The sequence below is a fragment of the Bos javanicus genome, chromosome 24 (genome assembly GCF_032452875.1).
Source record: "Bos javanicus breed banteng chromosome 24, ARS-OSU_banteng_1.0, whole genome shotgun sequence".
Classification (NCBI taxonomy): Eukaryota; Metazoa; Chordata; class Mammalia; order Artiodactyla; family Bovidae; genus Bos; species Bos javanicus.
The window spans coordinates 7,619,459-7,635,855 of record NC_083891.1 but is presented as its reverse complement, the minus strand read 5'-3'; the positions used below and the strand labels follow the sequence as shown (position 1 = coordinate 7,635,855).

The 16,397-nt window shown below is 40.2% G+C and overlaps 1 protein-coding gene across 1 annotated transcript in view; it reads left to right on the top strand.

Moving 5' to 3' along the window:
• DOK6 (docking protein 6) overlaps positions 1 to 16,397 on the top strand; it is a 410,764-nt gene that overhangs the window by 295,702 nt on the left and 98,665 nt on the right. Inside the window, exon 6 of the mRNA XM_061399555.1 lies at positions 16,217 to 16,355. Coding sequence (XP_061255539.1) covers positions 16,217 to 16,355 — 139 coding nt within the window. The remainder of the gene's footprint in view (positions 1 to 16,216; positions 16,356 to 16,397) is intronic.

Genomic DNA, 16,397 nt, shown 5'->3' with positions numbered 1-16,397 from the left:
AGGCTGGAATTCTGACATCACTCATTCATAAAGAGCTGAGTTTGGAGAGAACAGGATGGCAGAGGAGTAGGTGGACGTGGAGTACATTTCTCTCCACAAATATATCAGGAATATAGCTTCAGACACAGAAGTGCATGCAGAACACCACCTGAAAGCGGACAGGAGGACCTGACGAGTGGAAAGGAATATAGAGACCCACATGAAACTCGGTAGAATGAAGAAACTAGGGGGGAAAACAGGAGTGTTAGAAGGACTGGACCTGCCCTTGGCGGGTGGGGAACTGAAGCAGGGGTCTGATCCGCACATCAGGGCAATTGTCTGAATCAGAGGAGAAACATTTAAGGCTTAGAGTGAAAGAGCTGACCTGTGGCAACCTAAATGGAATGAGAATCAGACAGTCCTTGCCGCAACCATACATACCCCAGACAGGGATGCAGATCCCTTGGAAGGTGCAGCAGCTGGGAGCTGGAGTTTAGGGATTGTGGAGCAGTCCCAGGGTGAGGGCTACTGTTGACTGTGGAGAGATGGGATGGAGGCGATGTGAGGGAGGAGATCGTGGTTGGAAATGCCTGTGGAGGAACGCTGGGCAGCCATGGAAGCAAGACGATACTGCTGAATCACGTGTAGTGGATGGAGCCATCCCCATAGCCTCTCTCTCCTCACACGCCAGCATCAACAGCTGAACAATAGAGAGCCTGGCCCATCAAAAGCCTGATGCACTGAACTACAGAGCAGGACCCCACGCAGGGTGCCCCTTTAAGTGCCTGATGCACCAATCTACAGAATAGGACCCCAGCCAGAGGGGCCCATCTATGTGCTGGATGCGCCAAACAACAGAGAAAGACCCCAGGCAAGGGAGCCCTCTAAGTGCCTGATCCAGAGGAGCTACAGAGAAAGTCTGGCCAAAGAGGCCTTCTGATCACCAGCTACAAGAGGCCGAAAAAAGACTCTGGTAGGGCCATAACTCCTGCCACGGAAGCAGTCTGTGTCCCTGCACACTTGGCACTGCCAGGGTCCCCACAAGCCAAGCAGCTGCACCACCTTCAAGCTCAGCTCTCACTGGGGCAGTGCTGCCGCAGGGAAAAAAGTCTTGTGTCCATGCACACAGGGTTCCTTTGGTTGTGTCCAACTCTTTGTGACCCTGTAGACTGTGGCCTGCCAGGCTTCTCTGTCATGGGGGTTCTCCAGGCAAGAAAACTGGAGCGTATTGGCCAATACTGGTTGCCATACCCTTCTAGAGCACTATATTTCCTGCTGCCCTAGCCGCCAACTCCCCTGAGTTCCTGGTGCTGCCAGAGCCCCTGCGACCCAAGCAGCTGCAAAACTTCCACACCTGGCCCTCACTGGAGCAGACGCAAGCCCTCCAGAGCAGCCTCAGGAACAAACCCCAATGGACACCCACATGCAGAGGTGGAAATAAAACCACAATTGAAACCCAGGTTCAGTGTGTCTAAGGAAGAAGACCCAAAACCTTCCCACCAGCTGTACAAGCTGCAGATTAAATCCACACGATCAACTAGGCAGACTGTGTCTATGGAATATATAAAAGGTCATTGAGAGCTCACACAAAAGAAAACACACTAGTTCTGTTAGCTGTGGATGTTGGAGTCAAGAACACAGAGGAGTAGAACCAGATTAGAACCTGGGCTGCCCCTGCAGCAGGTCCAGAGACCAGCACAGTGTTGGAGGGCATCCTAGGGAGATGAGGTGGCCTGTGACTCCCAGCGCGGGAAAGGACTCTGACAGCGGTGACTTAAGAAAAACATTTGTTATTCTTATGTTTTGACTTGTTATGTAGATTCTTTTGGATTTCTTCTTTCCTTTTTATTCCCCCTCTGTAGTAGTTGTCGATTTTATTGGCACTATGAAATCTAATTAAACTTTTGAGCTTTTTTTTTTTCCTCAGTCACATTTTTTATTGTTGTTATAAACCTCGGCTTCTATGTCGGGCTTTTTCAATTCTGTGGAGTTTTCCTTTTTTTCCTCTCTCTAGTTTTTTAATTTTAATTTTTAATTATTTTAAACCTATTTTTATTTTTTCTACATTTATTCCTTTGTTTGCTTTTCCTACTGTTCTTTTCCCTTTGCAGTTAATCTTTAATATATATAAATCTTTATCTACCTCTATTTAACTTTACATATTATTCTTTCTTTCCTTTTCTCTCAACATACTTACTAGTTTTGTTTTCAGTGCTTTATTCCCCACTTGGCACCTTGCTTTAGTTTTGTTTTCCAGTTTGTGCTTTAGTTAGTTTTGTTCTTAACTGGTAAATATAATTTTTTATTTCCTCTGTTCGCTGGACTGTTTTGACTTTGCTCAAGAGTGTATGTGTATATGTGTATATTCCATTATTTTAAATATTATTTGCCTGATTTTGTAACTGCCATTTGTCAAGGATTCATCATTGGTTTCTAATTTTTGGATATTTGTCTTACTCTCAGTTAATGCCGTAACAAACCACTTGTGGAATTTTTGTTCCTGACCAGACATCAAGCCCTGAGCCTTTGGAGAAAGAGCACTAACTCCAAGACCCTAGACTATCAGAGAACTAACCCTAGGGATCATCAGATAGTGAGAACTCACACAAAGGAAACCACTTGAACACAAGACCCAGCATCACCCAATCACCAGTAGCACCCTGTGCAGGAGGCCTCATCTAAACAACAAACAAAACAAAAATACAAACCCAATCATCAGCAGAAGGATTACCACCTCACTCAGCCTTGCCCATAAGAGGAAAAACAAACAAACAAAAACTCAGCACAAATCTCATCCTATACAAAGCTTACAGAAACCACTGGGCCTTTTAGAAGGGCAGAAACCAAGAGGAAGAAAAATTCAACCTTTAAGGGAAAGGAGACCTCAAGCACAGTAAGTTTAAAAAAATAATAATTAAAAGGCAGAGAAATACTATACAAATGAAGGAACAAACTAGAAACACCGAAGTCCAAATAAATGAAGAGGAAATAGGCAAACTACCCAAAAAAGAATTCAGAATAATGATAGCAAAGATGATCAAAAACCTTGAAAACAGAATGGAGAAAGTGCAACAATCAACAAAGACCTAGAATAATTAAAGAATAAATACTCAGAGACAAACAACACAATGACAGAAATTAAAAATACTCCAGAAGAAATCAAAAGCAAAAGAACAAATCAGTGAGCTGGAAGATAAAATGGTGGAAATAACTTCTGAAGAGCAGAATAATGTAAAAAGAATGAAAAGAGCTGAGGACAGTCTCAGAGACCTCTGCTGCTGCTGCTGCTGCTAAGTCACTTCAGTCTCCATATCAAATGCACCAACATTCAAATTATATGGGTCCCAGAAGAAGAAGAGAAAAGGAAAGGGTATGAGAAAATTTTTGAAGAAATTTTACTTGAAAATTTCCCCAACATGGAAAAGGAAATAATCAATCAAGTCCAAGAGGCACAAAGAGTCCCATACAGGATAAACGCAAGGAGAAACACACCAAGGCACATACTAATCAAACTAACAAAGACTAAACACAAAGAAAGAATATTAGAAGCAGCAAGGAAAAAGCAACAAATAACGTACAAGGGAAACCCCATACATTTAACAGCTGATCTTTCAGCAGAAACTCTGCAGGCCAGAAGGGAATGGCAGGATATTTAAAGTAACTGAAAGGGGGAAATCTACAACCAAGATTACAGTACCTGGCAAGGATCTCATTCAAAATTGATGGAGAAATAAAAAGCTTCTCAGACAAGCAAAAGTTAAGAGAATTCAGTACCACCAAACCAGCTTTACAGCAAATGTAAAAGAGACTTATGTAGTCAAGAAATACAAGAGAAGAAAAAAGATCTACAAAATCAACACCAAACAATTAAGAAAATGGCAATAGGAACATATATATCAATAATTACTTTAAATATAAATGGATTAAATGCTCCAACCAAAAGACACAGACTGGCTGAATGGTTACAAAAACAAGACCCACAGATATGGTGCCTACAAGAAACCCACTTTCAGACCTCATGACACAGAGACTGAAAGCGAGAGGATGGAAAAATATATTCCATGCAGATGGGAAGCAAAAGAGCTGGAGTAGCAATCCTCATGTCAGACAAAATAGACCTTAAATAAAGAAGATTACAGGAGATAAGGAAGGACACTACATAATGATCAAGGGATTGATCCAAGAGGAAGACATAACAATTGTAAATATCTATGCACCCAACATAGGAGCACCTCAATACATAAGTCAAACACTACCAGACTTAAAAGGAGAAACAGACAGTAACACAATAATAGAAGGAGACTTTAACACCCCACTCACACCAATAAGACAGAAAATTAATAATTAAGTACAAGTCTTAAATGATACATTAGATGAGATGAATCTCATTGATATCCTCAGGACATTCCATCCAAATGCAGAAGAATACACCTTCTCAAGTGCACATGGAACATTCTCCAGGATAGATTACATCTTGGGTCACAAATCAGACCTCGGTAAATTTAAGAAAATGGAAATCATCTCAAGCATCTTCTCTGACCACAACACTATGAGACTAGATATCAACTACAAGAAAAAAAACTGTGAGAAATACAAACACATGGCGATTAAACAACACATTTCTAAATAACCAACAGGTTACTGAAGAAATCAAAAGGGAAATCAAAAAATTTCTAGAAACAAATGACAAAACACGACAACTCAAAACCTATGGGATGCAGCAAAAGCAGGTCTAACAGTAAGTTTATAGCAATACAAATCCTACCTAAAGAAAAAAGAAAAACATCAAATAGACAACCTAACTTTACATGTAAAACAATTGGAAAAGGCAACACACACACACAAAATTAGAAGGAAATAAATCATAAAGATCCAAGCAGAAATAAATAAAAAAGAAATGAAAAAACAATAGTAAAAATTAATAAAACTAAAAGCTGGTTCTTTGAGAAAATAAACAAAATTGACAAACCTTTAGCCAGACTCATCAAAAAAAAAAAAAGAGAGAAGAGTCAAATCAACAAAATTAGAAATGAAAAAGGAGAAGTTACAACAGACAATGCAGAAACACAAAGGATTATAAGAGACTATATGGCAATAAAATGGATAACCTGGAAGAAATGGACAGATGCTTAGAAAAGTTCAATCTTTCAAGACTGAACCAGGAAGAAATAGAAACTATGAACAACCCAATGACAAGCACTGTAATTGAAGCTGTGATCAAAAATCTCCCAAAAAACAAAAGCCCAGGACCAGATGGCTTCAGAGGAGAATTCTATCAAACATTTAGTGAGGAGCTAATGGCTATCCTTCTAAAACTCTTTCAAAAAATTTCAGAGGAAGGAACACTTCCAAACTCATTCTACAAGGCCACCATCACCCTAATACCAAAACCACACAAAAACAATGCAAAAAAAAAAAAAAAAAACAAGAGAAGAAAAGAAAACTACAGGCCAATATCACTGATGAACATAGATGCAAAAATCCTCAACAAAATTTTAGCAAACAGAATTCAGCAGCACTTCAAAAAGCTCATACACCATGATCAAGCTGGGTTTATTCCAGGAATGCATGGATTCTTCAACATACAAATCAATGTGGTACACCATATTAACAAGTTGAAAGATAAAAACCATATGATCATCTCAATAGATGCAGAAAAAGCCTTTGATAAAATTCAGAACCCATTTATGATTAAAACTCTTCAAAAATAGGCATAGAAGGAACCGACCTCAACATAGTAAAGGCCATATATGATAAGCCTACAGCAAACATTTGGAGAAGAGAATGGCAATCCACTCCATGATTCTTGCCTGGAGAATCCCATGGACAGAGGAGCCTGGTGACTCACAGTCCATGGGGTCACAAAGAGTCAGACACAACTGAGCAACTAACGCTATAGCAAACATTATTCTCAGTTGTGAAAAGCTGAAAGCATTCCCCCTAAGATCAGGAACAAGACAAGGGTGTCCACTTTCACCACTATTATTCAACATAGTTCTGGAAGTCCTAGCTATGAAGAAGAAAATGAAATAAAAGGAATCTAGATCAGAAAAGAAGAAGTAAAGCTCTCACTGCAGGTGACATGATACTGTACATAGAAAACCATACAGATAGTATCAGAAAATTACTGGAGCTAATCAGTGAATTTAGCAAAGTCGCAGGATAGAAAATTAATACACAAAATCAGTTGCATTTCTACATACTAACAATGAAAAATCAGAAAGAGAAATTAAGGAATCAACCCGATTCACCATTGCAACAAAAATAATCAAATATCTAGGAATAAACTTACCTAAGGAGACAAAAGAACTGTACACAGAAAATTATAATACTGATGAAAGAAATCAAAGATGACATAAACAGATGGAGAGATATTCCGTGTTCCTGGATAGGAAGAATCAATATTGTGAAAGTGACTGTACTACCAAATGCAATCTACAGATTCAATTTGATCCCTATCAAATTACCAATGGAATTTTTCACAGAACTAGAACAAAAAATTTCACAATTCGTATGGAAACACAAAAGACCCCAAAAAGCCAAAGCAGTCTTGAAAAAGAAGAATGGATCTGGAGGAATCAACCTGCCTGACTTCAGATTATACTACAAAGCTACAGTCATCAAGACAGTATGGTACTGGCACAAAAACAGAAATATAGACCAATGGAACAAGTTAGAAAGCCCAGAAATAAACCCATGCACCTAGGAGTACCTTGTTTTTTTACAAAGGATTCAAGAATATACAATGGGGCAAAGACAGCTTCTTCAATAAGTGGTGCTGGGAAAACTGGACAGCTACATGTAAAAGAATGAAATTAGAACACTTCCTAACACCACACACAAAGATAAACTCAAAATGGATTAAAGACCTAAATATAAGACCAGAAACTATAAAGCTTTTAGGGGAAAACATAGGCAGAACACTCGATGACATAAATCAAAGCAAGATCCTCTATGACCCACCTCCTAGAGTAATGGAAATAAAAACAAAAGTAAACAAGTGAGACCTGATTAAACTTAAAGGCTTTTGCACAGCAAAGGAAACTATAAGCAAGCTGAAAAGACAACCATCAGAATGGGAAAAAATAATAGCAAATGAAACAACTGACAAAAGGATTAATTTCCAAAATATACAAGCAGCTCATACAACTCAATGCCAGAAAAACAAACAACCCAATCAAAATGTGGGAGAAAGACCTAAACACATTTCTCCAAAGAAGACATACAGATGGCTAACAAACACATGAAAAGATGCTCAACATCGCTCATTATTAAAGAAATGCAAATGAAAGCTACAATGAAATACCACCTCACACCAGTCACAATGGCCATGATAAAAAAAAGTCTACAAACAATAAGTGCTGGAGACGGTGTGGAGAAAGGGGAACGCTTTTGCACTGTTGGTGGGAATGTAAACTGGTACAGCCACTATGGAAGACTGTATGGAGAAAAACCACCATATGACTCAGAAATTCCACTCCTCGGCATATACCCTGAGGGAACCAAAATTGAAAAAGACACATGTATCCCATTGTTCATTGCAGCACTATTTACAATAGCTAGAACATGGAAGTAACCTAGATGTCCATCGACAGAAGAATGGATAAAGAAGTTGTGGTGCATATACACAATGAAATATTACTCAGGCATAAAAAGGAGTGCATTTGAGTCAGTTCTGATGAGGTGGATGAACCTAGAACCTATTATACAGAGTGATGTGAGTCAGAAAGAGAAAGATAAATATCATATTCTAATGTATATATACAGAATCTAGAAAAATGGTACTGAAGAATTTATTTACAGGGCAGCAATGGAGAAACAGACATAGAGAACAGACTTATGGAAATGGGAAGAGGGGAGGAGAGGGTGAGATGTATGGAAAGAGTAGCATGGAAACCACATTACCATAAGTAAAATAAAGAGCCAATGGGATTTGCTCTATGGCTCATGAAACTCAAGGAGGGGCTCTGTATCAACCTAGAGGGGTGGGGTGGGGAGGGAGATGGGAGGGAGGTTCAAAAGGGAGGGGATATATGTATACCTATGGCTGATTCATGCTGAGGTTTGCAAAATTCTGTAAAGCAATTATCCTTCAATAAAAAAATAAACTAAAAAGAGGGGAAAAAGTGGAAAAAAAATAATAAAGAGCTGATTTTGAGACCCAAGGACAAGAAAAGGAGGGCAGTGGTGTAGTGATTACATGACAGGGGCTTTTTCTCAAGTGAGATTGCCTCCATGGCACCGTCTTTTACGGTTGTTTCTCCCCTTGAAGGGAACTTTGAACCCATCCATAGCAGGATGTCTCCCTGGAGTTCAGTTTCCTGTGACTACAGACCTTCACAGTGAACTCTGGTTCTCTCTCTCTTTCTTGTTGGCATGTAATTGCTTTACAATGTTGTGTTAGTTTTTGCTGTACAAGGAAGTGGCTCAGTCACTGTATACATATATACTCTCCCTCCTGAATCTCCTTCCCTCTCACTCCCATCCCACCTTCTGGGTGACCACGGAGCACCAAGCTGAGCCCCCTGTACCAGAGAGCAGCTTCCCACTAGTTACCTGCTTCACACCTGGTAGTGGGCATTTGTCGGAGCTGCTCTCCCCATTCATCCCGCCCTCTCCTTTCCCGCACCGTGTCCACACGTCCGCGTGTTCTCTGTGTCTGTGTCTTTAGTCTTACCCTGCGAATAGATTCACCTGTATTACTTTTCTAGATTCCACATGTATTTGTTAATACATGATATTTGTTTTTCTGACTTACTTAACTCTGTATGGCAGACTCTAGGCCCACCCATGTCTCTACAAATGACCCAATTTCATTCCCTTTATGGCTGAGGAATATTCCAGTGTACATCTGTACCACAACTTCCCTATCCATCGGTCAGCACCTTTAGGCTGCTCACACATCAGGGCTGCTGTAAATAGTGCCACAGGAGAACACAGTGGAGACAAGACTGACAGCACTGCCATGTCAAGGGGTTCTGGACTAGAGTGGTGAGGTGAGCTAAAGGGAGCATGCCCTCTTAAATCCCTAGAGGAATGGAATTTGGAAAAGAGCCATTTAACGAAAAGACTAAGATTGTTTTTATTCTTGTTACATCAGAATATATTAACAATCTACCACAAGCAGGGTAGCATGGCCAAGCAGTCTAAGGTGCTGGATTAAGGCTCCAGTCTCTTCGGGGGCATCGATTTGAATCCCAGAGCTGTCAGTCTGTCTATATCTTTAGGCTCCCCACGTAGTGCTAGTGGTAAGTAAAGAACCTGCCTGAAATGCAGGAGATGTAAGAGATGCAGGTTCAATCTCTGGGTCAGGAAGATCCCCTGGAGGAGAACATGGCAACCCACTCCAGTATTCTTGCCTGGAGAATCCCATGGACAGAGGAGCCTGGCAGGCAGAGTCAGACGTGGCTGAGCAACTAAGCCCATTGCTATTTATTTCTGAGAATTTTTATGTGGCCCCAGACTGTTTTAAAGCTGAAAGTGATCTTAGAGATTCTACTCTTTAACCTTTTATTTTAGATACGAAGTATTAATTTGGTGCAACTACCTTGTTAAGTATAAAGAGAGAGAACATTCATCATTGTTTATACATTTCAAAAGAATTCAAGTTCGCAGTCGGGACACACACGCATAGTCCCTATTGTCACTTATTCTTCACATCAGTGCAGTTGAGGAATGTGCGTGTTACTGGTGGGAACTAGGATATTCAGATGTAACTAGCACCTCTATTTTCAATTCAGTTGAGTTCAGTTGCTCAGTCTTGTCTGACTCTCTGCGACTGCATGGACTGCAGCATGCCAGGCTTCCCTGTTCATCACCAACTCCCAGAACTTGCTCAAACTCATGTCCATCAAGTTGGTGATGCCATCCAACCATCTCATCCTCTGTCGTCCCCTTCTCCTCCTGCCTTCAGTCTTTCCCAGCACCAGGGTCTTTTCCAGTGAGTCAGTTCTTCGCATCAAGTGGCCAAAGTATTGGAGTTGCAGCTTCAGCATCAGTCCTTCCAATGAATATTCAGGACTGATTTCCTTTAGGATGGACTAGTTGGATCTCCTTGCAGTCCAGGGGACTCTCAAGAGTTTTCTCCAACACCACAGTTCAAAAGCATCAGTTCTTTGGTGCTCAGCTTTCTTTATAGTCCAACTCTCACATCCAGACATGACTACTGGAAAAACCATAGCTCTGACTAGATGGACCTTTGTCGGCAAAGTAACGTCTCTGCTTTTTAATATGCTAAGTTGGCATAATTTTTCTTCCAAGGAGCAAGTGTCTTTTAGTTTCATGGCTATAGTCACCATTTGCAGTGATTTTGGAGCCCCAAAAAATAAAGTCTCTCACTGTTTCCATTGTTTCCCCATCTATTTGCTTTGAAGTGATGGGACTGGATGCCATGATTGTAGTTTTCTGAATGTTGAGTTTTAAGCCAACTTTTTCACTCCTTTCACTTTCATCAAGAGGCTCTTTAGTTCTCCTTCGCTTTCTGCTGTAAGGGTCATGTCATCTGCATATCGGAGGTTATTGATATTTCTCCCAGCAATCTTGATTCCAGCTTGTGCTACATCCAGCCTGGCATTTCTCATGATGTACTCTGCATATAAGTTAAATAAGCAGGGTAACAATGTACAGCCTTGACGTACTCCTTTCCCAATTTGAAACCAGTCTGTTGTTCCATCTCCAGTTCTAACTGTTGTTTCCTTATCTGCATACAGATTTCTCAGGAGGCAGGTCAGGTGGTCTGGTATTCCCATCTCTTGAAGAATTTTCCACAGTTCATTCTGATCCACACAGTCAAAGGCATTGGTGTAGTCAATAAAGAAGTAGATGTTTTCTGGAACTCTCTTGCTCTTTTGATGATTCAACAGATGTTTGCAGTTGATCTCTCATTCCTCTGCCTTTTCTAAATCCAGCTTGAACATCTGGAAGTTCATAGTTCATGTACTGTTGAAACCTGGCTTGGAGAATTCTGAGCATTACTTTGCTAGCATGTGAGATGACTGCAATTGTGTGGTAGTTGGAACATTCTTTGGCATTGCCCTTCTTTGGGATTAGAATGAAAACTGACCTTTTCCAGTCCTGTGGCCACTGCTGAGTTTTCCAAATTTGCTGGCATATTGAGTGCAGCACTTTCACAGCATCATCTTTCAGGATTTGGAATAGCTCAGCTGGAATTCCATCACCTCCACTAGCTTTGTTCATAGTGATGCTTTCTAAGGCCCACTTGACTTTGTATTCCAGGATGTCTGGCTCTAGTTGAATGATAACACCATCCTGGTTATCTGGATCATGACAATCTTTTTTGTCTAGTTTTTCTGTGTATTCTTGCCACCTCTTCTTAATATCTTCTGCTTCTGTTAGGTCCATACCATTTCTTTCCCTTATTGTGTGCATCTTTGCATGAAATGTTCCCTTGGTATCACTAATTTTCTTGATGAGATCTCTAGTCTTTCCCATTCTATTGTTTTCCTTTATTTCTTTGCATTAATCACTGAAGAAGGCTTTCTTATCCCTCCTTGCTATTCTTTGGAACTCTGCATTCAAATGGATATATCTTTCCTTTTCTCCTTTGCCTTTTACTTCTCTTCTTTTCTCAGCTATTTGTAAGGCCTCCTCAGACAAACATTTGTCTTTTTGCATTTCTTTTTCTTGGGGATGGTCTTGATCACTGCCTCCTGTACAGTGTCATGAACCTCTGTCCATAGTTCTTCAGGCACTCTATCAGGTCTAATCCCTTGAATCTATTTGTCACTTCCACTGTATAATTGTAAGGAATTTGATTTAGGTCATACCTGAATGGTCTAGTGGTTTTCTCTACTTTCTTCAATTGAAGTCTGAATTTTGCAATAGGGAGTTCATGATCTGAGTCACAGTCAGTTCCCGGACTTGTTTTTGCTGACTATAGAGCTTCTCCATCTTTGTCTGCAAAAAATATAATCAGTCTGATTCCAGAATTGACCATCTGGTGATGTCCATGTGTACAGTCTTATCTTTTATTCCTGGAAGAGTGTGTTTGCTATGACCAGTGCATTCTCTTGGCAAAACTCTGTTAGCCTTTCCCCCTGCTTCATTCTGTACTCCAAGGTAAAATTTGCCTGTTACTGCAGGTATCTCTTGACTTCCTGCTTTTGCATTTCAGTCCCGTATAATGAAAAAGACATCTTTTTCGGGTGTTAGTTCTAGAAGATCCTATAGGTCTTCATAGAACTGTTCAACTTCAGCTTCTTCAGCATTACTAGTTGGGGCATAAACTTGGATTACTGTGATATTGAATGGTTTCCCTTGGAAATGAACAGAGATCATTCAGTCATTTTTGAGATTGCACCCAAGTACTGCATTTCAGACTCTTTTGTTGACTATGTGGGCTACTCTATCTTAATTCTTCCCAAGTTAAGGAAAGTGTTCTGTTATGCTTTTTGTTTATTTTGTCATACTTCTTCCTTTCTTTCAGGTCCATGGGTCACAGTCTTAAACTGCACAAATATCACTCCTAATTTTTCCTCTTATGTGTCCCAAGTATCATCCCCCACTCCCTTGGATGACATGGTGACCTATGGAAAGAGTTCTATATGCTTTTCAAACTATAATGTGTGTGCAAAGCATATTGTCACAATGCAGGTTCTGATTGGCTTGTTTTTATCAAGCTTCATGAGCTGCTTGTATATTTTAGAGATTAATCTTTTGCCCACTGCTTCATTTGCAGATGTTTTCTCCCATTCTGAGGGCTGTCATCTTGTTTATGATTTCCTTTGCTGTACAAAAAGCTTTTAAGTTTAATTAGGTCCTATTTGTTTATTTTTGTTTTGTTTTCATTACTCTAGGAAGTGGATCATAAAAGATCTTTCTGTGGCTTATGTTAAAGAGTGTTTTTCTTGTGTTTTCCTCTAAGAGTTTTATAGTGTCCAGTCTTACATTTACATCTTTAATCCCATTTGAGTTTATTTTTGTGTATAGTGTTAGATACTGTTCTAATTTCAGTCTTTTACATGCAGCTGTCCAGATTTCCCAGCACCTCTTATTGAAGAGGCTCTCTTTTCTCCATTGTATCTTCTTGCATCCTTTGTCATAGCAATTATATTTCAATTTAAAAAAAAAAAGCAAAACAAAATAAAAATGTCAAAATGAACGTTCCACTTCAGCACTCTGGACAGCTCCCAGTGATGCTGATCCACGTTGAGGAGCAAGGCATCGGTCATCACAATGATTTCATGTCTCATCTTGTCCTCTCTAGCACTAGCTTGCTACCACAAAACTGTTTAGACATATAAGAAAAAGATCTTATCTGTTCCTTACCACTCCCAAGAGTAAATGTTTTAAATAGTAACTAGGAAAAACGTAAACTGTTTATTCCAACACTGCTGACAAAAGTCATAAATCTAAGCCAATTGTACTGAAGAAGTGTAATTTCAGCTTGGCTTTGGGTATCTATGTTGAGAAAACAGCATCTTCTACCCAAAAGTTCTCTGTTTTTTTTTAAGCCAGTGTGTTCAAATTCCTGGTTTCTTGACCAATGGATGAAATTTTTATTTCAGAGTTTGGGGGCAAAAAAACACAATCCCTTCTGTATGCCTTCAGACATCCCCACTAGGCATAGTTAAGTCCCAGGAAGTGGCAAAGAGTTAGACCTGTGCATCTCAGTGACTGGGTATAAAATAATAATTTGTATCTTCATTATCCGATTTCCAAAGGCTAATAAGCAGTGTTTTTCCAGTGACAATGAACGAAACTCAACCTCAAACGAGATGGGCTCACCACTTATCAATGCTTGGCCTGCTCTTCCTGTTGGAGTTCTTTACTCCTCGGAATCAACAAAGAAAGCTCATTTGTTTCACTTTGTGAAAACTCTTCATTTTTCCCTCAGACTTTCCATTTCACGCTGTGTGAATTTTATTAAGATCTCTTTCACAGAAGCTAAGTGCTGGCTCTATGGGGCCCTAAGGGCTGGCAGTCGCAGCCTCTGTAATTTCTAAAGCCTCTTGAGACATTTATTTTCTACCGAAACTCCTCAGAGAATCACAGAGAAGAATCTAAAATCTCTTTGGTGCTGGAAGATGGGAGTTGGCCTCATGAGTATTTCATGCAAATCTTTTGGTGTTACAGCCTGAAAACAACAACACGGCAGTCCTGTTAATATCCAGTCTGAATGGGAACATCATAATGATACTCAGTGCCTCTTCCTGAAGGCCTCCAACTATTTTTAAAAGCTGGTTTAAAATATTAATTAATTTTTTTATTTTAGAATTCAGTTCAGTTCAGTTTCTCAGTCGTGTCTGACTCTTTGAGACCCCATGAACCTCAGCACACCAGGCCTCCTGTCCATCACCAACTCCCGGAGTTTACCCAAACCGATGTCCATCGAGTCAGTGATGCCATCCAGCCATCTCATCCTCTGTCGTCCCCTTTTCCTCCGGCCCCCAATCCTTCCCAGCATCAGGGTCTTTTCCAATGAGTCAGCTCTTCGCATCAGGTGGCCAAAGTATTGGCGTTTCAACATCAGTCCTTCCAAAGAACACCCAGGACTGATCTCCTTTAGGATAGACTGGTTGGATCTCCTTGCAGTCCAAGGGATTCTCAAGAGTCTTCTCCAACACCACAGTTCAAAAGCATCAATTCTTCGGCGCTCAGCCTTCTTCACAGTCCAACTCTCACATCCATACATGACCACAGGAAAAACCATAGCCTTGACTAGACGAACCTTTGTTGGCAAAGTAATGTCTCTGCTTTTGAATATGCTATCTAGGTTGGTCATAACTTTCCTTCCAAGGAGTAAGCGTCTTTTAATTTCATGGCTGCAGTCACCATCTGCAGTGATTTTGGAGCCCAAAAAAATAAAGTCGAATTAGTCTTGGTTAATAAAATATATCCATAATCTGGCTGCTGAGAAACTGTCAGTGGTTTTATTCCAAGAAAAAATTGTTTTAAAGGTGCACGAGTGCTAAGCTGTTTCAGTCATGTCCTACTCTTTGCAACGCCAGGGACTGTAGCCTGCCAGGCTCCTCTCTCCATGTGATTTCCCAAGCCAAGAATACTGGAGTGGGTTGCCATTTCCTCCTCCAGGGGATCTTCCTGACCCAGGGATCCAACTCGTGTCTCTTAAGTCTCCTGCATTGGCAAGTGGGTTCTTTACCACTAGCACCACCTAGGAAACCCCATTTTAAAAAGTACTCATAGTTAAATAATTGAAAAGGAATTTGTATTCTGATTTTTTTTTTCCTCTTGAATTTACATTGTAAGAATTTTAGGCAGTTCCCTGGTGGCCAGGTGGTTAGGATCCTGTGCTTTCACTGCTGTGGTCCAGGTTGAATCTCTGGTTAGGGAACTGAGATCTCACAAGCCATGCGGCATGGCTGAAAGGAGAAAAAGAGTTTCAATGTTATGTGCTCTCATAAATGACATGATAATAGCTTTGTAATAGTCCATCAGATAAAAATATTATATTTAAATCAACAGATTCTCTATGGTGGATATTGAGATTAGTTTCATATTTTCTCTATGATGAAAATAATAATAACCAACATTTTTGAGCACTTAATACATGCTAAATGACACTAAAAATATTGTATCATCTCTTAACTGTCATAATGATCTTATGACATGTGTATTATAATTTTTTCCTGCTGGAGATTTTGAAAGGAGGGTTATCTTTCTCAAGGTCACACTGCTGGTAAGTGGCTGAGCCAAGGTTCAAAAAAATGTTCCTACATCCATGTTGAATCTCCTCTCTTCCATGTTGTCTCTTAGTGTATACTGAGATTTACGTAAGGATTCTTCAGTTTGAATAAAAGCTTCAACCTATGTATGCAAGTCCTTAAAGTCTGCTTCTTGGTTCCTGCTGCAATGAGTATAAAATTGCAGATTTTTGTTCTTAACATTTCAAGAGCTATCAAGTCATAGGAGATAGTGCTATGATATCAATGTGAAGGTTCTTAACAGTTTGTTTTTATTCTTTAAATATTGGTAAGACATGCACTGTCATAACTGAAATTGCTTTTACACTGCTGTGAACACTTCATCTTTAAAATTCCAAATGTGCATGGATATTCACCCTTAGCTTCATCCTCGTGCACCATTTATAGACACATCGGTTGGTTAGCCGGCTGGTTGGTTGGTTGGTTTGGTCCAGGATGAATCTGCTTCACTCATGTCTGTGTGGGTCAAGGCGGAGGGGGTTACAGGGCGAGGAGAACTGTTGCGCACTTGAGCACATGAAGACCCATCTGTTTCCCTGTCTCTGTCCTCACAGAATGTGTGACACAGGAGAAGGCCTGTTCACTTTTCAAACAAGGGAAGGAGAAATGATCTATCAGAAGGTCCATTCTGCGACACTGGCCATAGCTGAGCAGCATGAGAGATTAATGCTAGAAATGGAGCAGAAGGCCCGGGTAAGGCCCCTTCCTTGGTAACCTAACAGCTTGGAAATGAAT